The sequence below is a fragment of the Coffea arabica genome, chromosome 10e (genome assembly GCF_036785885.1).
Source record: "Coffea arabica cultivar ET-39 chromosome 10e, Coffea Arabica ET-39 HiFi, whole genome shotgun sequence".
Classification (NCBI taxonomy): domain Eukaryota; kingdom Viridiplantae; phylum Streptophyta; class Magnoliopsida; order Gentianales; family Rubiaceae; genus Coffea; species Coffea arabica.
The window spans coordinates 44,909,795-44,936,945 of record NC_092328.1 but is presented as its reverse complement, the minus strand read 5'-3'; the positions used below and the strand labels follow the sequence as shown (position 1 = coordinate 44,936,945).

The 27,151-nt window shown below is 34.4% G+C and overlaps 2 protein-coding genes across 12 annotated transcripts; one reads left to right on the top strand and one right to left on the bottom strand.

The window, feature by feature from the left end:
- Positions 1–365: 365 nt before the first annotated feature.
- LOC113712961 (uncharacterized) lies at positions 366–13,259 on the bottom strand. Of its 9 annotated transcripts, XM_072068039.1 has the most exons (15): positions 12,986–13,259; positions 11,238–11,366; positions 8,461–10,265; positions 7,861–8,232; positions 7,089–7,217; positions 6,618–6,710; positions 6,391–6,470; positions 5,752–5,865; positions 4,086–4,159; positions 3,126–3,202; positions 1,933–2,016; positions 1,768–1,860; positions 1,563–1,670; positions 1,411–1,485; positions 366–1,028 (listed from the first exon to the last, which is right to left on the bottom strand). In XM_072068039.1, exons 4-15 carry the CDS (start codon positions 8,140–8,142, stop codon positions 576–578), a joined length of 1,662 nt encoding a protein of 553 aa, XP_071924140.1. In that variant the 5' UTR covers positions 8,143–8,232; positions 8,461–10,265; positions 11,238–11,366; positions 12,986–13,259; the 3' UTR covers positions 366–575. The 9 variants fall into 9 exon arrangements, with proteins under 9 accessions (XP_071924140.1, XP_071924139.1, XP_071924138.1 ...); XM_072068038.1 differs by lacking the exon at positions 11,238–11,366 and having other exon boundaries at positions 8,461–10,273; XM_072068037.1 differs by lacking the exon at positions 11,238–11,366.
- A 5,009-nt stretch (positions 13,260–18,268) lies between these two features.
- LOC113712392 (TOM1-like protein 3) lies at positions 18,269–26,744 on the top strand. Of its 3 annotated transcripts, none has more exons than XM_027235794.2 (10): positions 18,269–18,418; positions 19,457–19,613; positions 20,441–20,519; positions 21,368–21,466; positions 21,568–21,681; positions 22,382–22,527; positions 22,866–22,947; positions 24,108–24,193; positions 24,291–24,482; positions 25,824–26,744. In XM_027235794.2, exons 2-10 carry the CDS (start codon positions 19,504–19,506, stop codon positions 26,485–26,487), a joined length of 1,572 nt encoding a protein of 523 aa, XP_027091595.1. In that variant the 5' UTR covers positions 18,269–18,418; positions 19,457–19,503; the 3' UTR covers positions 26,488–26,744. The 3 variants fall into 3 exon arrangements, with proteins under 3 accessions (XP_027091595.1, XP_027091593.1, XP_027091594.1); XM_027235792.2 differs by having other exon boundaries at positions 18,311–18,571; XM_027235793.2 differs by lacking the exon at positions 18,269–18,418 and adding an exon at positions 18,582–18,838.
- The last annotated feature ends 407 nt before the right edge of the window (positions 26,745–27,151 follow it).

The following is a 27,151-nucleotide window of genomic DNA, read 5'->3' as shown; positions in this document are numbered from 1 at the left end:
AATTCCCTTCCTACTCTCTTCTTCCACCTCAACCAACCACCACCTCCGTTACTGGCCAAGTCCTATACAACCTTAATTAAAGTTTTTAATTGTACTACTACTTTAGTTACTCTAGAAGCACGTTTAATTTTACTACTAATATAGCAACCCTAGAAACACGTTACTAGAAAACTTGATGATGTCAACAGAAAATAATGATGAGTGACAGTTTTTTTACTCAAAGCAGAAACGAATCATGAACATCATGGATCACTGCATTAAAGCCTATTTGTTTGCTGAGGCAGAATAAAGTTGGACGGAACTTAATAAGCGTTTATAGAAGGGATGTGAAACAGATCAGAGAAAATACTGACATTAGGAATAAATTTGAAAAAAATAAACCTTGATTATTCTTGAATTATTATTACTTCATCAATAACCACCTTACTATTGGGACGTCAGAATTCAGAGACAGTGCGGAGCAACGTATGAGATAAAAAATTGAGAGCTTTCATCAAACAGAAAATAGCTCAGGCAAGCATGCCGTGGCAGCTTCTTACATGCCTCGGTGAAAGATAAACTTGCTAACTAGCCGCCTATCTATACTTCTTGGCTTTTGCCAACTTTTTCTTTTTCTTCTTCACAGCTTTTGGAACTTTGTGTTTGCGAGCCTCCCTCTTCTCCTCTTTGACTCTCTTCTTGTTCTCCTTCCTAGCAGCTTTTCTATCAGCAGCAGTCGGCTGCTTGCCTCCACATGATGAATCTAATTCCTCTGTGTCAGTTGAATCACTTTCATCTTCATCCGTTCCACTTCTGGACCCACTGCTGGCTGATTCCGAGTTTTCATCTTGTAGTGAAACATCTTCCATAGGTTGCCCAACCTGCTCATGTGACTGTCTTTCTGCCAAGGAAGAGTCAGAAATAGAAAGGGCCTGCTTAAGACCCGTAATAGTTTGATAGTACATGTCTCCAGTGTCAGCACCACTAATCAGCCGCTGCACATCCTCCTCTGCATTTTTGACATGATCTAGTGTTTTTGGAATGTATGACTGGAATCACAGAAAAAAGATCCCAAAATTACAAAGACTTGTAGTTTTGCTGAGTTCTCAGTCTGATACTAAGGTGACAACTCTACATTCAAATGCATGCTAAAGAGCTTCTAATTATAAGAAAAAACAAAATTTCAGAAGGTTTTTAATGATTAACTAAACTTAATTGGGTTAATGAGTTGATGCATATTTGCAAAGCTCCTAATTCATTTATGAAGTCTGCCAAACACCAAAATAGATTCAGTACAGGGTTGGTCTCATGTATGATATATGCTCAACATGGATTTGTTTTTTGAAGTGTTCCTGGAAGTTATGTAAAATTCATTTCAACAAGAACTTCCTCAATATCAGGTATTGAAAAAACATCGTGAGAACTACGGACCTGCATAAATACAGATTCAGCAATTTCTTCTTCTGCAGAAATTACATGGCCTCTAGCCAAAATTTTTTGTTGCACCTACGAGATAGAATTACAGTTTAGGTTCAAATAGTCACAAGATGCAACAATAAATCATATATGCACTCATGTCCTACCTCTTCCAAGTAACTATCCACTGAATCATCATTAATAGAAGGATCAACTATAAAATCAAATAATTCTCGTATTGTCATAACGCCTACATCATGTTTCCTGAAGAAATCCTGCACCAAATCATTCCAACTATTTATCAATACAATTCAGGTGCTCATTCCCATTAATAATTCAGCTGAACCACAACCAAAGAAAGATAAGACTCACAGAAACATGAACACAATCCTCTCGAAGAAAATCAAGGGCATGAGGATGATCAAGATCAACTGATTGTGAGACATCAATGATATGCAAGTGCCCCTGCAAATCAAGAGGTTTTTGTTTGGTGTATAAAAGAACGAATTTGAAATAAAAGAAAGGGACGTGGCCTACCTCAAAATAAAGAATATTATATTCACTGAGGTCGCCATGCACCAGCTTGCATTTCTGGTACAGTGTGCGCATTACCATAATGATCTGCAAGACAAAGCAAAATACTGTAATAGCAAATCTTTTAGGTAATCCATCTTTTTGAAAAGCAACTGCAACACAAGAGACAAAGAAAGTTGAATCTTATCCTTAATGATATTTTTAGGACAAGTAGCTATTTGAACCACATCCATAATGAGAGCTAGAGAAAATAAAAAAATGAACCAATCTGGCATTTCAATGACTTGGCAAACAAGGACAAACAAGAGAAGTTTTAATTTGGCGCTACATGTCTATTCTAAGGCCCAACAATCACATTGGAAGATTGCATTGCATTATACGAGAACTGAAAGAAGACAGCAAAGCTACTTCAGAGTAAAGTGGACCAAAAATCCAAAAGAAAAAAGGGAGAAAAAAATCAGCCAGTGATCGCAACTTTCATTTCTTTCCTGTTAAACTTCCAGAAGAAGCTTCTTCCATGCAATTAAACCTTGAGGAAATGACTGGTTTTATATATGCTCAAGTTTCTTGTGCAGTGATGTGGATTCTCTCAGTTTTTTTTACTCACCCCACCCAACCCAATCCCCCTCCCTCCCCCCCCCCCCTCAAAAAAAAAGAATAAAAACCAAAAACCCCAATAAAAAAAGGGGAAAAAATTACAGCAATGTGGATTTTGATGACACTCACTACATCATGTATTTGCTATGATGTCTACGACCAAACTGAGGAACTCGTAACTTCAATTTACCAATGTGCAAGTGTTGAATCTAAGCTGAGATTCTAAATAGATAATAATGATAAATAAATGGTAAGAAACTAAGTTATCAGTGCATGGATTGGTTATACCTATAAGTTATATTCGAGAAATTGACAGCAATTTATTTAGTATGAAAGAACTTTAGCACATGAATCAGTTACATGCTTATATTGAGCAAGAATGCATCCGAGATACATGAATAAGCTGTGGACACGAAAGAATCCAATCATTTATTTAATGTAATAATATAAACGAATGTTGGGCCAACAGCCTATTTTGTTTGCACAGTACTTGGGCCATCTGAAACTAGCATGTCCACAGCACTTGTTATATTGCCATCATACTTTCTCATAGGCACCATCATCAGATATCCAAGATAGAAATAGAAACACATAATTACCTCCATGTAACATTCTCGAAACTTGTCCAGAGACAAAGCAGCGTCCTTGAGCCGAGGTGCAGCCCAACCTCCCTCACCTGCAAAACAGAATGTGATCATCAACTGAACCAATTTGAGAGAATATGCTTCCAGTGTCAAAAAGACTTATTCACCCACATACGGCAAAGGCTGCAGCCAAGTCAGCAGCAATGCAATAATACTCTTGAAAACACGGACATCAGCTAGAAATCAATTTTCTGCTTACGTATAAGACTTCCTTTCAATGAATATCTAATTAGTATTTTTATTAGATACTAAAACCATGCAATGACCATGAACACCCAAAACAGATCTACTTGAGTTCTATATGTGCAAAAGCATATCAGTAAGCAACTGGAGTTAGAACCCAGGGTTGAAGTTATAAACAAGAATCTGAAACCAAGGCACGTGCAGTATAGAAGGGAGGACATGCCTAGATTAGATCAAATAAGCTTTTATCCTGTTGCTTACTCTAATTAACCATTGTGCATTTCTCTCTTAAGCAGAACCAAAAACATCTAAAATTTTAGGATCCACCACTATTGATTATCAGAAACTTTATTTGCCATGCAATTTACAAGACACAACATATGAGTCCGCTTGTTAACAGCATAATTGACTGACATATAAGTCAGCTATGTGAACAGCATAATTGACATACAAAAGCATGAGTTGCAGCAAGCTTATACAATTTGGTGAAACTTTTTGTCTCCTTCATTGTCCTTATGAGTACCTTGCATGGTGAATCAGTACTTTTCTGTAGGAAGGTCTTTTTTATCAGTTTCTAACTGCATCTAACTTATTCTATCTTCCAGGTATTGGTACATAATCTTTCTATATCAGGAAGAGATGCACTTCATGCAGCTACAACTTTTTCCTAAATTTCATTCACCAAATGGTGAAAAAGACGAGTCGTTAGCATTACAAAAGTATGTAGAGTACCTATGAATTCCATAACCAGAACATGAAGTCTCAAGAGAATCGGAGTGGGGCACCTTATTCCTGCTGCCTTTAGCCTGTAGTTTACCATGATCATGTTCTATCAATTCTTCAAAAGAATAATTGGTTAAGTAAATATACCAATGCATGAAATGAAGGACTTCTTCCAAGCAATATCTGGTTAAGTAGATATAACAAATGCAAGAGGCTTAATGATATCAAATTCATTATAGACTTGGCTCCATGCCTTTGGGAAAAAACCATCATTAATAGCAAACATAATGGAGATTGAAATTAAGAAAAAAAAAAAAAGATTTTCAAGATAAATGGCACATGATACCAAGAGATAATAACTATTCTGAACTACATAATCCACAAAATATAAATCAATCACCGGAATTGACTAGCTAATAGATTCACAATGCACTTTGCATTAGCCACGATAGCCCTTCTCTTTTGATGCAATACCATAACTCCAGTGTTTCTTCACTTCAACAAAGGTTTAAAAGTTGAAAACGTGATTTCATCAAGATAAAGTGGGAACATGTGGAAACATTAGCTTCTCTTTGGATTGCTGAACTGTTAAAAGATTATGAATTGGTCTTAATCAACTTGATTTTATTGTTGGGGAAGAGAGAATCTTTGCATTCCAGAACAGTCCGCCACGTTCAAAAGCAGACAGTGCCGGAATATATGACACTTAACTTGCACTAGCTGGTGCATAAAATCCATCTTGTAGCCCAAACAAACTTATTACAAGGAGGAGCATTCAAAGCCAAAATTCTCTACCTTCTGTGGATAGTATGCAAAGAAAGAAATCTCAAAGATTTTTCACCATAACCTATATGGCATATGGGCACTGGTTAATCAGGACAAAAGATTTTCAACCAGATTAAGAAAAATAATAGCTGGAATAATTTGGACTAAAAGGGAACTTATTAAGTGGATTCCTACAAGGACATTCTCTGAAATATAAATTATATAATTTTGCGTATCAGTAGTAACTACCATCAGCCTAATGCGGTTTCTCAAATTTCATCCATCAGCTGTTGGTACACAGTGAATCTTCCATCTGATGCAATAAAGTGCTACTCAAAGAGTGACAAGGTCCAGGGGTAGATGGAGGAGGTCTGGGGACAACCAAAAAAAAGAAAAAAGAAAAAGAAATAGCAGAGCAAATAAATTCCTCTAAACAAAAGGCCAAAACAAATGGGGGAAGAAAACGTTTAGGTTCATTGACGAAAAGAAGAAGATGGGAGAACAAATAAAGATCTAGCAATCACTATAATCTGCCCTAAAAAATCTAAGCTAAATCAAATGGCATGACACACTGTAATGAGCTGCGGAGCCCAGAGATTATCATGTTAAGCAACTGCAAGTAATGAAAGCAAGAAAAAACTTCTATTGACATGCACATCACATGAAAAGAAAAGATGCATAGATGCTTAACGTTAACGACATGTAACATAAAAATAATACAACAAATTGGAATTACCTAAGTCCATCAATGTAAAAACAACTATCCATTGTGAAGGCTGACAAACTACATTCATATCAAATCCTAAATCTTCAAAGCACTCAAATAAAACATATATCACTTCAGCCACTAAATTATCCAACTTCATTTAAAAACTAGGAAGACAAATAGAAGGGTCAAAACATTTAATACCTCATAAGATTCCTCATTTCTTTCTCAGCCCAAGTCTTGACCATTTTTCTGGGATTGTGCTTGCAATATCCGTATCTGAAACGATAGTCACCTTGTACATACCGATCTCTATCCCTGTCATTCAGAATAGCACACTGCAAGATTAGCATGTCATAGATTTGTAAGGGACAGGAGAAATTACCAAAGAAATGTGATTTGTCAGAATTCAAAAGTAGAAAGAAGAAGAAAACCATATTTGATAAATAACTAGACTTCCAAAAATCCAAAAGAACAAAAAGCACAATAATAAGATCTTATTTATAGGAACACAGCAAGAGAATCTTTAATCCCATTTCAATTATACCAGAATTAAGGTATGTTCCTCCCCTTCACATAAAAAATTCATCATAAATTCAGTTGCTTTCATTTATGTCAGAATATTGCAACTATCTCACAGAATTGCAAAGACTTGTGTATCAATGCATGTATTATTAGCATGATAGAGACACTGCACAAGGAAAGCCAAGTAACATTTGCTAGAAACAAATTAATCTTGCCCACAAACCTGCCCAATTTTAATTTGATAAGAATTTCTAATAACTTAACAAATTATATGAACTTATACATCAGTTAAACAGAAACAAGGTTCACCATGCATACTTAAATACAAGAACTGAAGTTTTGTAGACTTTGATTGCAAGTTCTTGACCATCAGATTTTGTAGCATGATAAACATTGGCCTGTAGGGATAGAAAAGGAAAAGAAGATATGTCAACACAAGACCACAACCAGAAACGAAAATTTCTGGGAGAAAGTTCAAGTCTGATTGATAAACAAAGAAACAACATAATTGACTTTTAGATTCTCAGTGCTCAGTAGTAACATACTTCCTTTCCAGTAGAAATGCAGCCATTAATATCATTAAATATGCCCCGATTCAGCATTTTGAATAAAACCATGCGAGTTCTTGGGTCAATAGCCTGAAATTAAAGGAAAAGGCTAGTTCAATGAAAGGCTTGTTAAAGCTTCTGAACAGAATTAAGTATGAAAGAAAGTACAGTGCCTACCTGGATGAAAATTCACACTTAATACTGTAACTATTGTATATATCCAATCATAAAGCATGCGCAGAAATTTTTTGTATTTAAGTCACCAAGTCAGAAACACAAAATGGTGAAAGCATACTTCGATTTATAATGGAATTTTGCTCCCTTAGCATAAGAGTAAAGGAAAACCTAACAAAATGGCATTAACTGAGTAAACATAAGGTTCTCAACTCCAAAATAAATAAATAAATGAACAAACAAAACATTTGGTTAAGGCAACTGATCTTCTACCTACAAGCTAAAATGTTTTACCTGTTCAACAGTTGCACGGTCCGCTTTTTCTGTACTTTTGGTTTTTCCAATGGCCATGTCACGTACACTCTCACGAATTGCAGTTGTAACAGAGTTTGACATACCAACATTCACTCTTCCTTCCCATTCCTGTACCATCAAGACATTCTAATAACCAAAAATGCACACAACCACACAGGAAAATAAAATAAAATAAAATTCTAACTGCCAATTATCTCGAAATAGATGGAGGCAGCATGGACAATCAAGTCATGCTTCTAAAGTCCAAAGATTTCCATCTTAAGACTTGGTGAATACCTTTTTTGCATTGGCCCTTCTCAATTCCGACCGAAAGTGAATCTCAAGGTTTATTATATAACTAGGAAATTATAAAATTAGGAAAAAGAAATCATGCATTCTGATTTTTTGCTTATAATTTTGGTAGGCAACTCATCTCTTACTTTCAAGAAAACTATTAGAAACTTGGAAAACATTTTAAACCAAATACGAGAAAGAGCATGGAAAGAGTGTAGCATACATTCCCAGTATTTACTACCTCATTTCTTTTTTTTTTTAATGGACCAAAAAAATATTTCAAGACATTAACAAAACTGAAACAACGTGCCAGAGGAATGAGCAGAAGATTAATTTCATACAGTCAGCATGCCAAAAGAATACTGGATTCCAATTTCATCCATGGAAAACTCTTAATTGAAACAATAGCACATAGAGAAAACCAGTAAACAACCAAGAGAATGCTAGCATATTATTACCAAACATGTTACAGAATTACCTCCAGTGGTGAAGCTCTGATGTGACTGGTATACTTTTGGTTCCTGTTTGACAGAGGTTGAAGAGAAGATGCATTAGGGCGAGAGTGAAGCCCTCCATGAGCATTTGGACGCCTTGTGAGCAGTGTTACAGCTCCATCCATTATTTCTGAATCATCCTTCGAATCCAAATAATCCAAAGCCTCTCCAATTTCAGAATCTGAGGACCAAGATAATTCTTCCTCGTCATCTTCTTGATCTTCGGATTCATTTACTGCCTCTGCTTTCTCTACAGAAGAAGACATACTATATGGTACGAATGTCAAAATGCTGTATTTCAATTCCAAAGCCTCTGCTTTTTTTTTTCCTTTTTTTGCTCGGGTTGGATATTCAACCTGAAAGAAAATTTAATAATACAAATTACATTGCATAGTTAATCAAGGAGGAACAAGCAGAAACGATTCAACATAGAAAATAAGCTCCGATACACGAAATTCCCTCTCTACAACGCCATAATTAAGCTCTGATACACGAAATAATTTGTGCAAGAAAACGAATTTGATGCTCAAACAGACTAATGTTTACATAAATGTTGAGTGCAAGATATAGAAGAGAAAGAGGACCTGAAGATGGTGGAGGAAACTATAGTATTGATAAGTGGCGGCGGTGGCGGTGGCGGACTGTTGGTGCAGCAGAAGGAGAGGGAGGGGACTTAGATGAAAGAAGGCGGCGCCAGTCTTTGTTGTATTGGCATCGGGAGTTCTCTAAATTAATTGTGATAATTTGATAAACCTCCTCTGAGATTTTTAACAATTTCACTTAGCTCCTCTAAATTTTTAAAAATAGTAACTCATCTCCCTATCAACAATTTGGGACCTAATACTTACATCATTAACAGTGAAACAACACTAGTGTCTTAACAATTCAATATTATATCTTTACACATATTTGTAGAGAGAAACAAGTAAAATGCTTTGAACCAAATTAACCATATTTAGAATTTTTAGAAAACAACTAATTGGCTAAATAAAAAGGGAAACAATACTAGATGTGTTTAATGCACTTGACCGATAAAGGAATCATATATGATGTACCTAATAAATAAAAGGATTCAAACATGAGCAATAATTGAGCCATAATTAACCATAATTTTGTTATGCTAAAAAATTAATTTGACATTAGAAAAGGGTTCCAATATTATGCTTGCTTTTTTTATGTACTTGATGATTAAAAGGAATTAGACGTGAGGAGGCTTTGGTTCTATTGTTTCTTCTTATTACCATGGTGATAACTAATAACAAGAATCTTAAGGTAAGAAAAATTTTTTGTTTTATTAAATTTTAAAAGTTATTACATTTTAATTACATATGGTAAAAATTTTTGGTTAATCATGTGTAATAAATAATAAGTTAGATCAAGTCATTAAATTAACTATTATTACATGTGAGGGACATTTTTGAAGTCAAATGATCTTCTTACACCTAAAATTAAATTAGTTTTTTATTGTTACTTTTTTTAATTGGGATAAATTGTTACAAGATATGGGTTTAATGGAAGGTTAGTGATTATTTTCAAAATCTTAGGGGGATTATAGTGAAACTTTTAGAAACCTGAGGGGATGTTTTTTAAATTATCCCAATACCTAAAGAAGATGTTGACAAAAGCGTGGTCACTTAGACGTGAAAGGTTCGCGCCTCTATGAGACACTAGAAAGCCATGCACATATTCTCCTCTTTCTCCTCTTCCTCCCAATTAGTAGTATTGGAGGGTGGGCGGAGAGGAGGATCTTTTTCTCTTTTTTTTTCCCATTCTGGCTCTAATATTCGAATAATTTTTCCCCCAACCAGTTCAGATTAGGATGTTCAGTCTTAATTCCCATCTTTTTAACAGGTTGAATACTTTCCTACTGAAGGAGTCATAATTTACAGTAAAACTCGACCATTTGCGTGAAATCTTTGATCAAAAGCTATTTCTAATTTCTGAAATAAATTTCCTTTAACCTAGTGGATTGTTCTGCAAAAGACATTTCAAAAGTTTTAGTTAGCTTTCACCCTTATTTTTCTTCTTGTGCTTGCAGCATTATAAACATCTATATATTGAGACTAAACCCTTTTTTTTGGGTCTAAAGGGAGGAAAAATACTGGTTCTCCACTTTCTGTTCATCACCAAGTAAGTGTCCATGTTACTACCAATCCTTAGTACTGAACAATGTGAATTTACAACTGTCGCTGTGTTGCAACTCTAATCTTATGATGACAGATTTTCTTTTGAAGAAAAAATTTACTTGTTTATGTTCATGTCAGTATAGAAGACTTAGCTGTTGTTTGTAGAATCATCCGTTAATCTCAATTCCTTCACTTTCAGGTCCAGAAAGAGCGACTCAAGGCACTCTTGATGTTTGGAGCATTGTTTCCTCCTAAGCTTCGAGCTGCCCAACTTTAGTTTGAGACAGGTAGACAGAGAAGAATATGTATCACTTAATTACAATAGGTCAAAGGATATGATGCTTTTGTTTCTTCATGCAATATTTTTTTTCTTTTAAAAGTTATGTATATGAGCTTTATTTTACATCTGGGAATACTTTGCCTTTGTTTCTTTCAGTAGTCTATGACCCATGTAAACTTGCCTCAAACACCTGTACCCCTGGGGTGCAGTGAGGGTCCTTTTTCTGATTAATGCTTGACTCCTAGAGTTTGGATAAAAGTCTTTAGGATGACAGTCTACTCATTTAACCAAATGCAGTATGAAGTGCTCGTGCTGTATTAGTTGAATACATGGTTTTAAAAAAAATTTTCTCTTCCAATCATCAATGGACTCCTTGGATCTTTCTTGTGCTTTGCTATCCTGAAAAAATGTTGAACCAAGTCCCTCTTTGTCCAAGTGATGGATATGCAACTCACTGCTAGAACATGGACACTCTTCAACCAAGTGAGCTTTTAGTCCCTTCTCCTAAATCCCTTTGCATTTGATTTGGTATTATGTCCTTTTCATTTATGTGCAGCGCTGGAAACACTTGTAGATATAGCAAATGTGCGAGCATCAACGTGCTTATGATCAAGCGCAAAAAGAGATGGAGAGCCCATCCAGTGATGAAAAGTTGATTCACAACTAACTAAGCCGTGTGTTCGTTAAATACGTGTTCTTGACTGAAAGATTGTTTCATATATAGTTAATTGATTAGCCTATGGTATATCTTAGGCGAAAGAAACAATTAAAGGGTTCAATAAATATGGTCTCTTCCTGCAGGAGGCTTTTGATGGTAAGCCACTACTGTACGCTCTATCCAGTTTCCATTTTGTAAGGAAACTTAACACTGCAAATGTATTGTGTACATTCTTCTGTTTACCATCAAAGTATCAAATTTATGAGATAATGCCTCAAGGATGTTTGATAAGCATACCTAATTAGACATTGACTTTGTTCCATATTGATTGTATCATACTGATGTCAGTTCAGAAAATTTGACACTTGCTGTTTTCTCCTTGTAGGGAATTGCCCACTTGTTCTGGATTTGTGGCTTTAGGATGATCTGTTGTATAAAAATTATGGTGATTCTGGAGTTGGTAAGGGGGCTTCAACAACAGAGGATTCTGCTGATAGAGATGAAAGCTACCAACTAAATGTGTTTGCCTGCCAAAAACTGAGTTTAACTAAGCTAACTCTGCTGCAATCACATGTATCTAAATGCTTTCTCAACTTGAGATGATAGTATACAGTTCACAAAATGACAGAAGATCGATAGGAAAGAAATCTTCTAGCCATCCCATCAACATATGCCCCAGAGCATCTAAACTAGACTAGTTACAATTAACTTAGAGAAGGACCTTAAACATGTTTGCTTGAAAGTTTCATTTTCACTGACAAGATTTAGAGCTTATTGTCTATATACGCCAAATTGGATTATTTGGCAAAGAGGGTAAAATGTTTCGTACCTCCTCACCATATAGCTGCGGTCCAAAAAGTCAAAGAAGACAGTAGTGTTGTTGTAAATAAACGAGTATTTCAAAAGATTTTGTTCCACGTCGAAAATCTAACGAGACTTCCCATCATTTTATAATGCTTAGTTTCATATTGGATTTGTGTTAAATTAGTAATTAATGCAAATTTGCGCATATGAAAGGAAAGTTAAGTTGGATCTTTTCAATACAAATTGATGGATTTACCCCCCTTAAGCACGGCTTGGTCTAGTTTTGCTTCTACTTATTTCAAAGTTAAGTTTTATTACTAGATTTTATCTCTTAATGTTGTCTCTGTTACAAAAATTAGGCACAGTTAAGTTTTATTACTGGTTTATGACCAGATTTTATCTCTTAACGTTATTTCTGTTACAAAAATTAAGCATGTTGTTTAACGCTGTTACAAAAATTAGGCAAGTTGTTTGGCACAACCTTCTTCTTGTTATAGAAAGTTTTATCCCTTATCTTTCTCTAACGTATTCTTTTTCATGCCTATAAATATCAGGTGCTTCTAGGGGTGAGCATTCGGTGCAATTGCGGTAAATCGGTGCACTGAATTCGGTTTTTTCGGTTATTGCATATATAGAAATCTAAACCGTTTTCAATTTCGAATTGGGCATTACCGAATTCATGCGGTACCCGATTTCAAATTCGAAAACGGTAATGAATTCGGTCTAACCGAATTCATCTATTATTTAAAAAAAAAAACCTGAAGCAAATTAAGAGAATATATAAAACCAATCTTTATAGTTCAGCAACTACCAACCCCCGCAAGCCATTAGATGTTTCTTCTTTTACACATTGCAGAAAATTCATATCCAGAATCCTAGGTACAACTTCTGGAGCCGTACTTTCACTAGATGTGCACCAGAGATTGAGAATTTCCACGGACAAGGAGGTAAAATTTTCATTTTAGCAAGTTTTTTCCTTTTTAATTTTTCTAACGGGTAAAAGGTGGAATTTTTCCCCAAGGCCTTAAGTTTTAAAGGCTGCACAACTGGAGAGAGCTTCTTGTGTATAAAATACAAAGCTTATGTTAAATCACACCTAATCTAAACTACTACAACAGTTAGAGTTTGCAATTGGAAGCTCAGATTTCGTCCCCTTATCAATTCAGGATAACAAATTTCCTAGTCGATCTTGGCCCATTTTAATGCCAGAGACACAGAGCCAAAAACAGAGGAGCACTTACCTAAGTGAGCCAGAGATGAGCAGTGATGAACCAGCGATGAACTAGTGAGATCTTGGTGCTTCGTCTTCGACACTCGGCAGCAATGAACCAGCACGGCAGGACACAGCCGACAGGAGACGTAGAGCGCGGCGGACTGGCGGAGGCCGGAGAGGCAGAGAGCAGCTTCGATTTGGGAATTGGGACTTGGGACTTGGGACTTGGGAGTGTTAGTGCTGTGAAAGCCCTAGGTGACGGCAGTCACGGCACTATCCAAATATGCAATATTGCAAATTTGCAATGGTTGTTTTCTCACTTTTCAATTTTCATCAGCTGAAGATGAAATCCGACTTTTCCCAAATGAAGTGATTTTGTAATTTTTAATTTACAAATTGGGGCTCCTAAATTATAATACATTCATTATGCTCCTCAATGATTTAAAAATTATTACTGATTTGATGCCCAAATTTATTCATAATCCTTAGACTGTACAATGATTAGTAATAATTTATAAATTTATAATTTACAATGATTAATAATAAGTAATATTAGTTACAAACTTACAAATTACAATGATTAGTGATAAGTTATGTTAGTTACAAACTTATAATTTATTCAAATCAAAATTAAACTTATTTATTTACATATGTTATTGTGAAAGTCAATACACTAATACATTGTGAATTTTGAATGATGTATCAAATTATCAATATCTAAATTCTAATTACTAATTATGTTTATTGTTTAATATTTAGTATTATACATATATGTATTAATTATTATCTAATTCTAGTCATGTTACTTATGTTTATTGTTTAATATTTAGTATTATACATATATGTATTAATTATTATCTAATTCTAGTCATGTTACTTATGTATAAAATAATAAGTATTATAGTTATCTTATATTGTAATGTATTACTATGCATTATTGTAGTCATATAACAATTAATAAATACTAAAATAATATAAATATATTGTACATTATTATATATTATTAGTATTATAAGTACATGATATGATGATAATACCATATACTAATTATTATTAATAACATTTACCTATATAACATAATAAAGTATTAGTAGTATATACTAATACTAAATAGCATTTATCTATATATTATATAATTTTATATATCAATTCGGTATTCGAATGTGGTAATGCGGTACCCGATTTCAATTACCGAATTTTGAATTCGAAATCGGTTATTACCAAATTCATTATCTCATTACCTATTTTATACCATATTAGAATTCGGTGAATTCGGTATGCACCGAATTGGAACCGAATTACCAAATACCCGATTTCAAATTACCAAATTGAATTTGAAATCGATTATGAATTCGGTACGAACCGAATCTGCTCACCCCTAGGTGCTTCTACTTTAAAAAGTGCACTCAGAACTCCCAGCAGAAACCTTCCTGTCAGCTCACTTTCTCTCCTTCTTTCTCTCTATTGTCTCCTCCTCTTTGCTGGATTTATACAACTTTTGCTAGTTTTGTTCTTTCTTGTTTATAAGAAGAAGACTTGTTTAATTCTGGAGAAACATATCAATTTCATGAAATAATTTTTTAGTACAGTGCTATTAAGCACGACTCAAACTTCCTCAAATTATATCTACAATTTTGCTAGCATTGTTCGGTCTATTTTTTACAACAAGTGTGGCCAAATGGCATCAAGATGAGGGTATCGCAAGAAAAGTGCCAGAAGCTAATTTGACAGAGTGAAGTCCAGGAGAAGAGGAAAGCCTTTCACGTCCAGAAAGGAATTATGAGGAACATTATAATGCTATCTATTACTCTTCATTAAAGCTTGAAAGGGTGATAGGTGACTAGGGCCAGTGAGTGCCCGTGAATCAATGCTGTCAAAATTCTTAGTGCTGGTGGAGGGAAGCATGTCGACTATGAATGACCAAACAAACTCGTGAAGTAAAAGACTCCCAATGTCCCCCTCTCACTTGCAAAACTTGTGTCCTTTTGTCGTCATTTTTCTTCCCTTCTTTCTTCTTGTGCTGGAAAAGTATAGGACAGTTTTTGTCGGTATGGAGTCAGACAAATTATAGACATGAAAAATTATTTTTTTTCGCTTGGTTTTTCATTCATGTATGACTAAATGAATAATCCATTTGATAATTTAATTCAGCATTTAAAATTAATAGATTCAGATTTTAACTTGTTCAAATGCATTTGATAACAAAAATTAAAATATTTGAATTAATTAACTGACACTAATTTTTTTTTTTTGGCAAAAATTGTTCTAAATAAAAGTGGTAAACTATTCACTTATTACTTAATATGATATATAATCAAATGTATTAAATTTAGAACGTAACAATTCAGTAACTTACTGAATTTAAATTTCAAAATTTTAGTTTTTGAATTTCAATTTTATCAAACGCACCCTAAATCATGTTGTTCACGCTATAACTGATTTCATTTTTTTTCCCATTTAGAAGCAAAGTAGAGATTTTATAAGAGGAGTATCTTAAAAAGTGCTTAATTAACCATGGAGGGGGTGTGTGTGGAATTGATGGGTCAAAAGAATAAAGAAAGTTATTTTAGTTGAAAAATTGGACTATATTCGATTGTGAAAGAAAGTGTTTGAGGATACATGGAGAGAATTAGAGACGTAGGATCCACGTTAGATCCTAATACAAATCTTTTGACAAATTGTACATGATCATGAACCAATTTAATTAAAGGCGCAGCAGCACCCTTTTAAAGAAGACATACAAAAATTGCATGAACATGAAAATTTAAATAAGTTTGTTAATTTCTCTATTCTCTTAAAACTCAAATGTTAACCAGAACATACGTATATAATACTATTAATTTTTAATTTGTAGTATAAATACGATTTGATTGTAGAGTTTTCACGAAATAATTTACTTGAATAACAAAATACTATCTATGGCGCAAGCTGGAGAGTTAAAAACATACAATAATATTTTATTACTTCAATAGGAATGAGTACGACCAATACTTTTGTTGAAGCATATCGGTCCACTTGTTCTATTGTTCTAGAATATTACATAAATTTTTTTTTATAAAAGAAATTTTTATTAACTAATTATTGGAAATCGTCCAGCACATTTTTTTTTATATAAAATCATTCAGATTAAATATGCACTAAAAATTACATATCTGTCATTGAACATATACAACAGATTTGAAAAATTATCAACAAATCTAAAAAAATACAAGAAATTTCACAATTGTTAGATATTAGACAATCTAATATTAATTTGAAAGTAACCAAACAAAGATTTGCATCAATTTTTTTTTTTTTGATTTATGAGGTGTGCCTAGGCTGAAACAAACAAGAAAGAATCCCTAATTACATTATCCTATCAAAATTTTGTCTAAGTTCCAAACTTCACTGCTATCATTTACTTGTTTAGTAACCATACAAGAACTATTTTTTTGGGTCTATAAAGGTTAAAAACTACATTTCAAAGTTAAATTGCACGTCAAATTGTTGTTTACCAATTGATTTTTGGCGAATGTAAGTATGGAATATTTGGGTTTTGAAAATTGAATACATCAAAAAGCACGAAAAGTGGGGAATTAGTTTCTGGTCTTGAAGTGGCAGTCCAATTAATCAATTGTCATGGTCGCTGAAAGGTCAAAGTAGATGAACCTTAAAATTGGTCAACTGCACGAGCCATCGCCAGTTTCACACCATTCATTCAGGCATGGTCTGGATGGACGGCGGTTCAAAACGCGCAAACGACTTCTCTTATGCGCTCATCCGTCGCGTCATATAAAGGAAAAGTCAAAAGCTAAACTCGTGCTGCTGTTGTACCATTGAACACAAAAGCGTTCAGTGTGACAGCCCAAACAGTCTGGACGCCTCCCAGATGCCTAGTGAGGCAAAAGTCAGCGCAAGGCGTCATTTTCTTGCTCACCTTTGTACAGGACAGGCAATTCCAATTTCGGACACCCCAGCAGTGCCTTGTTGATTAATTAAGGTTTTGCCTAATCCTGAGTGTTGGAATTGGAAAATTATCTTAAGTACTAGATTAGTTAATAATGTGATTGTGTACATTTTGGGTGACAAAATCTTTTTGTACAAGTAAATTGTCCACTGCATATTTGGTAGAAAAATCTTCAAATTAATTGCAGGTAAGTGATTCTGCCATATACATTCTTATTAGGATTTTTCTAACAAGTACCCAATTATTATAGACATTTTGTTAATACATCTAAATTTCATCCAACCTATCACGTATATATTCACACTCACAATTGTTACCCTCCATTGTACCTATGCACTTTTTCTAATTAATTTTACATTTCTAAAAATCTGGCACTTGAAATATATCTTAATGAACGCCTAATAGGCACACTTTAGACAAACCATTTTATTATTTATAAGAGACTATTTTATTCGGTATGATAATACATAACTTAATGATGGCAAAACTAGTAAAATATTTATATTAATTGAACTTTTGAAATATTTTCTATAGATTTGTTATTAATACATATGAAACAAAACAAAGGTCATTGCTATTTTTTGGAAAAAAAATTCTTCTGAGATTCATTATTAAACATGATAAAACGCTATCTTATAAGCTTTTTTAATCTTATTGACATCTTTCCCTAAAAAAATATTAATGTAATATTTTTTCTGCAGTTTTTCTGATAAACTTTGTCCAACTTGATGTCATGTCACATTTAACTCATTTAATGAAGAATGCAGGACAACTATCTTGGTGAAAATCATGTTGCTCTTTCTTACGCAAGAAAGAAAAAAAAAACCATACAATTGAAAACCTTGAACAAATCAAAAATCATGTAAAAGAAAAACTATCAAGAACACATGGATTGTTCTTGTAGAAAGACAAAATTGATTACAACCCTCAGAGGCTTTAAACACAAAGTGAATGTAAACTATGAATTTTATTTAATTCATTTACAGTGTCTATAAGAAAAAAAGGAAAAAGAAAAAACACCATGAATTGTCCATGTATAATAATAATCACTCAAATTATCAAGTGTAACAAGGAGTGATGTACTTTTCTTTTGATTGTAAAAAAAAAAAAAAAAAACTCCACAATATGGGATTGTACACCTGCAATTTATAAGGTTAAATAAATACATAGTATGCAATTCGATTTACAATTGAGTTATTGTGCATTTTATTTTTAATTTGTGTACAACAAATACATATACCAAAAGAATAAAATATAATCGAAGGATGCTTTTAATTTTAATCCACAACTCCATTCACCTAAAACGGCGTTTTTTTTAATGTAATGAATTTCATATATCTCCAAAGTTTTATTTTCTACCTCTAAATAAAGTATAACAAATCCAAACAAGAAATACTTGGAAAAAGTAAAAGTCCATTCAACACCCAAGGAAAAAAGAGAGAAGGTTTTAGCAGCCCAAAAACTCTAAAAGCTGACGCGCATAAGGAAAGTAGCAAAAAACACACACATCACACAGTAACCGACCATCCTTAAATCTCTCTATTTCTTCTTCTTTTCTTTGCATAAACAGATAAAAGTATAATTGATGACATATTGGTAATTTTATATGCACTTGATTTATTAGTTTATCCTCAAAGACTAAGAAAAGAAGAGTAGGTACTCTGACAGGTAATCTGCTAAAGATCCTGACTTTTTCTTATTTGGGATTTTTCTCTGGGCTGAGCCTTTGCTTTATTTCTTCTGATTCTGCAAAATTAAATCTTTTTATGAACTGGGCTCTTCTCTTTTTTTTTTTTTTAATGTTTTTAACTTTATAAAGTATGATCTTTAAGATTTTATTATTTGGGCTTGCTTCACTTTTGTTGTGGAGTTTGGACTTTGAAGCTTTACTTCTTATAGGGTCTTGGTTTGCATTCTCCCATTGAGAAGTATAGTGTAATTATTCTAATTTCTGATGATTTATTTGTTTTTATTGTAATTGGTTCCGTAAATTCCTTGGTGGGTTTTTTGTTTCATGCTCTGAATTAGGTTCTGATTACTTTTAATTGTGTTTATGATGGTGTGGTTTATGATCATGAATTTGGAATCGTTGATCTTTTCTGTGTTGGGATTGTTGAACGTTTGGAGGGTTTTTACTTGTACGTCTTGAAAGACAGTTTGATCAGTTTTAGTCGGTTGTGATTCGAATGATCTATGGTTTATCAAAATCAGTTTTAATGTGGGATTTTTATGTTTTTCTTTTTTTGGGTGGGTGAAGTTTTGTGGGGCTTATGTTAAATTTTTTGGGTTTTGGTATTGCTTGTTGCCTTGTTTTGTAAAGGCCAGGCACAATGATAAAAGTTGCACCATTTTGACATGGGAGGTCTAGGTTAAATAGTTGTGGGTTTGAGTCTGTGTATACTTGGCCTTTATGATTTACTGTGTTGATTGGGAACTCCCTCGGTCAGATGAACTATGTGGTTGTAGAAATGTTGATATTCTTCCCATACGTGTTTTTAGAACTTTTCTGGACTGGATTGAGATAGTGATCCGGTTTTTTTTTCTTTTTTTCAGGAGATTAGAATTTTGGCATTTGAAGCAGGGTTAGAAAGTACAAAATTATGGCCAATAATGCAGCAGCTTGTGCTGAAAGAGCTACTAGTGAGATGCTGATTGGTCCAGACTGGGCAATAAATATTGAGCTATGTGATATCATTAACTCGAACCCTGGGTAGTGTATTTGTCGCCTTTCCGACGATACTGATATACTGCTTTTCTGTACTATATGCTAAAGATAGACGTTTTCTGCTTGGAGATCTGTTGTAGACAAAGGACATCTGTGGGTAGTATGGCTTTTTGTTCTAATGTACACTCAAGATGATAAGATGTTAAAGCTTAGCTTCTAGTCAGCTGAGTATGGTTGAAACTTTTTACAAGATGATAGTGTTAATTTTAGACAACCCAATAGACAATTCTTTGTAACTCTCGGGAAGAAAAAGATTTGTGAACATTAGTATTGTTTTGGTTATCATGCTTTTGTGTCCCTCAATAACATAAAATATGGTAGATAGGTGATAGTAGATATGAAAGAAAATCCACCATGCAGTTTTTGACTTTTGAAGCGCCTTTCTATTGATTTTGAATTTTATCAGAGCTGATTTTAGAAAATATCAAAACCAATATTCAAAAAATAGGTCTCTTGTAGCTTCTGCTTTTGGCTTATATTAGTTTTTGAAAAAGCCAAAAGCTAGAACAAAAAGTTTGAAAATTTTACATACTGGATTTTCCAAAATCAGAAGTGAGGTCCAAAAAGTCAGTTGAGAACAGGGCCAAAATGGCATGAGAAATCAAAGCATGGTGTAAGATTAAAATGACTTACAGACGTGGTCTAGATTGGTCTTCTCCCACTTTTAATTGGTTGTTTACTTTCTGAAATTTGAGTAACTGCTTCTGTATTGGCCAATATATATCAGTAAATGCAAGCAGGAAATGTTGTTGAACGACTTAACTACATAGAGTGCGTTTTTCTTTTACCTCACTCTTTAAGTTGAACTGCAGACAGGCAAAGGATGCTCTGAAGATACTGAAGAAACGTCTTGGGAGCAAAAATCCTAAGATACAGCTGCTTACGCTATTTGTAAGCTTTTCGTTGGCCTTTCTGTTTGATATTTTTTTTACTTGGCTCATTTCATATATCCAATCTACATTTGACCTGAGTTTATGGAATCATTTAATTTTCATAAACTACTGAAACTGTGACATTAGAAGTCTTAAATTCTTGCTGTATGTGTGGGAAGCAAATATCTACAGTTTGTTGCTAGCATATAAGAGTAGCATCTGATTGTTCTGCTGATGCTCGTGTAAGATGACTCTGATGCTTAACTTGATGTGCTAGAAGAATTTTTCTACTTCGCTTAGGATCATAGACATATTTATCTGCTTATGACTAAGATGAGTGTTGGCAGCGTTTGAATTATTAAAGGCAGCTACAGTGTCAAAAGAATATTTTTGTGATATTTATGAGCTTTAATTAAAATAATTAAGAAGTTGGGTACTGGTGTAGTGCCTTAACAGGCATCTGGTGATGTTGCAACTATCAGAATCGAAGAGGAGGGCAATCGGAATTCATTAAGCTTGAAATAAGTACATTAATACTTGCTCCCAAATCTTGAATATGTTATAGTTCGTCTGTGCATACAAGTCATTGCTTTTTGTAAGATATTCTTGGCAGAGACATGGTAGATTTTAAAAGAATTTTTGTGTTGCATATTAAGTATAAGCAACTATTATATGCTAATATCATTATTATAGCCTCTAAATGCTAAGGATAACACCTCATTATCTCAGACTTCATTAGTGCCATGATATTTTAGTATTGTGCTCTTCTAACTAGCATGATGTCAAGGAGTTACACAATAGTTTAATATGGAATAATAATAATTCTAGTAAGTACGATAATATTCTGATTTCTTGTACTCGGTTCAGGTGCTGGAGACTCTGAGCAAAAACTGTGGTGAGAATCTGTTTCAGCAGATTGTTGAGCGGGACGTTTTACATGACATGGTTAAAATTGTCAAGAAGAAGGTAAGCCGCTATCTTGTCATTCATGGCACTGTTTTGCATCTTCTCAAATGTAGTCCTCATATCTTGAAACATTTTGCCTTGGCTTACCTTGTCTTGTGCAGCCTGACTTAAATGTAAGAGAGAAGATTCTGATTTTGATTGATACATGGCAAGAAGCTTTGGGAGGTCCGAGGGGAAGATTTCCGCAATATCATGCTGCCTATAATGAACTGAAGGTATTTTTATCTCGTTATTCCATGTGTTTAGTGAATGTGCAAATCTCTTTAGGCTTGAATCTGTTTTTTATTCATGGAACTTTGGTATTCGGTGCTAACAAGGTAATTCTTTCTTGCAAAACCAAACTTGTCGTATAACCTTGGTTTAAGCTTATTCTTCCTATCAAAACATGAGGGTCTTATCCAAGATGAATAAGTATTCGGTATTGACAATTGAGAAGAAAGAGATACCTAGTAAATGTTGTAATTTACTCATTTTCTTAGTATATTGCCATAAAACTTGAGTACTGCTTGAAATTACTGTTTTGAAGTGTATTCAATGGTTTAATCTAGTAATTGAAACCAATTTATATGATTGATTTGGAATACGTTAGGTGAAATCTAGTCTGTGAATTTGTGTTTTTTGGACTTACTTTGCTTGGGATGTCTGGCACTGAGATTGGGATGAGAGGGGTTATGTCATTTATAGCATTCTGAAGCCTGCAGATGGGTTAGCCACGTGTCAAATCTACTTGCGAGCAGTTATTTATGTTGTTCTTAGTAATTAAACCTTTCTATTTATGTCGTTCTTACTTGCAAGCAGCTTCTCCCTGTCAATGGCAAAAGAATTATAGAAAGAGGATTTCTGAATACCTCAAATCAGCATTGATTTTGGTTTCCTGTATACTTGTGCTTATTTATTTATCTTTTAATTTACAAGTCTGCTGGAGTGGAATTTCCACCAAGAGAGGACAACAGTGTGCCACTTTTTACCCCACCACAGACCCATCCTATTGTGCAACCTACCGCAGAATATGAGGAAGCTGCAGTGCAGGCGTCTCTTCAGTCTGATCCTTCTGGACTCAGGTATTGTTCATTTCTATGCAGTTTTTCTTGCTGCTATCTCTTTTCTAGTTCTTAGTGTTGACTTATTCATGATAGCAATACTCTAAGACATCAAACTGGCAATTATGCCTGTTACTTGTTGCATTCTTATTCCAATCAATTTATTCTTCTGATTGCAAGTTTTCATTCTTCACTTATAAAAGAGTGTTGACTATATAATGTCTTTTACTAGTTGTTTTATGTCTTGATAGTCATGTATTGAGACTGCATATTAAATCTTCCGGGTGATTGTTCTTCATAATAGATGACAATGTTCAAAGTGGTTTCATTTCTGTAAATTCGGTGTGATTCTAATGCAGCTTGCCAGAGATTCAGAATGCTGAAGGACTTTCAGATGTGTTGATGGAGATGTTGGGCGCTCTGGATCCTCACAATCGTGAGGTTAAAATCCTTGTCTTTTGCTTGATTATTCTTTTCAGTTTTGTACTTTGGATATGCAAGTGTTTGTGCACTGCTTACTGAAATTTAGATGGTGACTCCACTAGGTTGAACTTTCTATTTATAGGAAATATGACCCTGTGCTTTTCTTTTCCCTCCCAAATTTTCCCTTTCAGTAACTTTTCCTACTCCCGTATATGTGATGATCCATTCATTAGAAGACACAATCTGCCAATCAAATTAAGGGCTAACACTTGTTTCCCACAATATGAGATTTGCTTTTCACATACTCCAACTGATCCTTTCCTCCTCGTTGAATCCTTGACAGACTTTCCTTGATTTTCAACTTGAGGTCAGAGAAATTTGTATTATTATTGTTGATTTCTTGATTAAGGGAAATTTTCTGAAGATCTTATGTACATTTTTCTATGTCATGGTGAGGTGGCATCTTTCATTCCTGGTTTGGCAATATATATCTGCCATTGTTATACCTTTCATGTATCGTAGCTTCTTTTTGGTGTGGTGTTTTATTGCATTTATGTAATGTCTTCTTATCAACTTCCTTTCTGCTTCTTTAGGTTTTACAACCCTAATTAATGGATATCTTTTCTTTTTTTTTTATTAATGGATATCTTGGCAAGTAAGATGCATGACGTGTTCCCCAACTCCAACAGTTTTTAATAAAATTCAAAACTACTTTGGGCAAGTAACATTTATGATAAATGTGTAACATTTATTCAGACTTTAGGAAAGTGCTTGCATATTCTATCCAAGATCAAACTATTTACTACATAGAATTGTGTTATCAGATTTAGAATGCTTTATTTTGTTTGAAGACAGAAAACATACTCCAGTGTGAAAAGGGGTTGGGCACTTATTAGAATAGGATGTTGATGTGCAGATGATTATGCAAAAAAAAGTTACATTTAAATTTACTGTTACTTGAAGCCTCTGAATAAACGAATATTAATAGATATAACTGGTGCTTTGCTAGTTCAGATTTTCTTAGGAGAAATTAGTATTGTTAGACTGATGTTGACCTGGAGGTTATGCTGTTCCATGTCTGGAGACAGTGTTTGATTATCTGTTTGGTCTTTAATTGTTCAGTATGTAGTGTGATGGATCAGGAATACTTGCTCAGACATATTATGGATTTAATGCAGGGAATAAAGGATGAGATTATTGTTGACCTTGTTGAACAATGCCGTAATTATCAAAAGCGTGTTATGGTTCTTGTTAACAACACTGCGTAAGTATATAACACAATTTCTTTTACATTTCCTTTTCCTCTCTGTTTTTGGTCTGTTTTTAAGCTAATGGTTGTTTGTGTTTTAATCTCCTTCAAGAGATGAGGAGCTTTTGTTGCAAGGATTGACACTTAACGACAAGTTGCAGCACGTTCTTCGCCGACACGATGACATAGCCAAAGGAAACCCTACTGCTGCAGTAAGGACTACAGAAACACCAGTTGCAGCTCTTATGAATGTCAATCATGAGGATGATGAGCCAGAAGATGATTTTTCTCAGTTGGCACACAGGTGATAATTAATTTTTCCTTGCATGGGGCATGACAATACCAGCATGCTTGCTGGCAGATGCATGAATGTTAAATTCATTATAAGATGAGACACTGCAGTTGATCTTTGAGTGATAAAGAAGTTGGTACTTCGATATGGAAAAAAATTTCTAAATAAGAATTTGTGGCACTTGAATCAGATAGACACAAATACTTGAATCAGATAGACACAAATGCTTATCTTTTACGTGATAAAAGTTCTAGCCTTGAGTTTGCAGCTATTTAGTACCGTATTGGAATCCAAAACAAATTTTGACTAATCACTTTCAGTCGAATTGCTTGTTTGATACCATGTCAATGTTTATGTTAAATAAAAATCTGGCCTGAGAGTTGATTGTTACTAAACACCTGCTCATGTTTATGAGGTAGGCGAAGTAGGAGGGCTTGTAGTGGACATTTTGAGTTTTTCTTTTCAACTTTTCTTTACCTTATTTTTTTTCCTTTGTCTTTCTTTTTTTCCCCTCTTGGGAAACGGGCAAGAGGGGAGTGTTGAAAGAAGGGCTGAACAAGTAATTTGTACTTGGGGAATCAGGAGAAGGAACTATGCACAAAAACTTTTAGTGGCTAAAGAGTATTGAAACCAAGCTTGTACCCTCCTTTGTGCAGAAATGAGTTTGCCCACAGTAATCCGCTATCTTTCAAGTTTTAATGTATGTATAAGTTGGAATTTACCAATCTGGCTTGCCTTGAATAACACGACAGGTACGTCTATGAGCAGAATTTACTATTAGATGTCATGCTTGCCCCAAGATTAGCAAAGCTAAACAAAATTTAGTACGAGTATAGATGTTTGCTTTTGTTGATGAAGCCACTTGATTGGACACTTAGAGGAATTAGTATAGATGTTTTCTTTTGTGCTCGAGGCCATGTCTTCAGAGGATAGAATTCATTGTCTTTACTTTTGATTTAGTTTCAAGGCAAAAGAAATGTTTACATGAATCAATCAGGTTTCTTCTAGGTCTCTGTTACTTGAGGAATTAATTTGCAGATCAATCCTTACCTTTTCTCCCCAAGTTTAGGCTTTGAAGGAGTTCCACTGATTCTCTCCTGTTCAATATACAGTATGTTTCCAATGTAAGAAAATAAATTTGTCTTACCATTTAAAATACAATGACTTTGGTGTTGTTCTTTTGATTCTCACTTGTAACTGTTTGGGTGTCGTGCTCGGGAAAGCCATGCTGTTAAACATCTGTTGTTTTTCTTCCTTGTTATGTTCTTGAGGATTATTTTTCCTTCTCATTTTCTTTCCCTCCCATGCTTCATTGAAGCTTTGTTGGAGCCTCACTAAGTTACATATCGACAGATCCACAAGGGATACATCACAAGGACAAGGACGAAAGCCCACAAATGCATATGGTGAACCTTCACGAATTAACCCAATTCTTCCTCCTCCTCCGCCTTCAACAAAATTTTCTACCCCTGATACTGGAATGGTTGATTATCTTAGTGGTGATGCTTACCAGTCTGAGAGATCTTCAGGAACATCAGCATCTGCGCCTGTTGCAGTAGCAACTCAGTCAAACAACAAAATCTCTGTTCGAACATCGAGCCCTTCCCAGCCCTTATCATCACCTCCTGATGAATTCATTAACCCCACAGCAACCATGTTCCCTCCAAAATCCACATATGATGAGCCAACTTCTTTGGCCAAATCTGCTGATCCTTTGCCATCTGCACCTTGGGACGTTCCTCCTCCAAGCAGCATTCCACCGCCACCATCGAGGCACAACCAGAGACAACAATTTTTTGAGCAAAAACAGAGTACTATTCCTGGTGGTTCCCCGCATTCGAGCAGTGGATCTGGTTCCTCTTACGACAGCTTAGTTGGGCAGACTCAGAACCTTTCCCTGAGAACATCAACCCCAACAAAACAAGACAAGCAGGAAGATGCCCTCTTCAAAGATCTGGTTGATTTTGCAAAAGCCAAGTCTTCATCATCCTCGAAAGCTAATAATAGGTCATATTGAGTGATGTCATTGATATTGTTATTCGTGGTGGTACAGATTTCGATATCTTAACTCTTATCAGCTTTTACTTCATTTAGAGTCTTTTATTTAGTCTTTAAATAAATGTGGATGGGAATTCGGCTGGTGCATTTTCCTGTGACATGGTATCTATAGTCTTTGCACTTGCTGCCCAGTGACATATAGTGTAGCTGAGATGATGTGAATTGTTTCCTACATTGAGTTTTTGTGAATACATATTTTTTTGTTTTTTGTTTTTCCTTTTTGGGTTTGGCTTGAAAGCTTTGATTTCTTTGTCTTTGAATGACTATTATTTTTTCAAATATATTTGCTTACATCATTATTACAATTTCTAATACACCTTTTTATCTTTCCAATTATCTTTTTATCTCACATACATCACATCACAAAAAATGCTACAGTAAAAATATTTCAAATAACTTAAAATCCAAACAAACCATATGTTTGTTAAAGCATTCTGTGTCAAGCTTTGGTAGTAAGAAAAATTTTGGGTAAATAAAGGCTTCGACATTCTCTTCCTCGCTGCTTTTCGTTTTCTTTTGTTTTGTTAATTTAGGGTTAATTCCAAAATGGCAATCAAATCATAGGGCACTGCATCCCACCAAATTCACTTTCTCAATTTAGTCGTTGGAGAGGTCAAAAAATT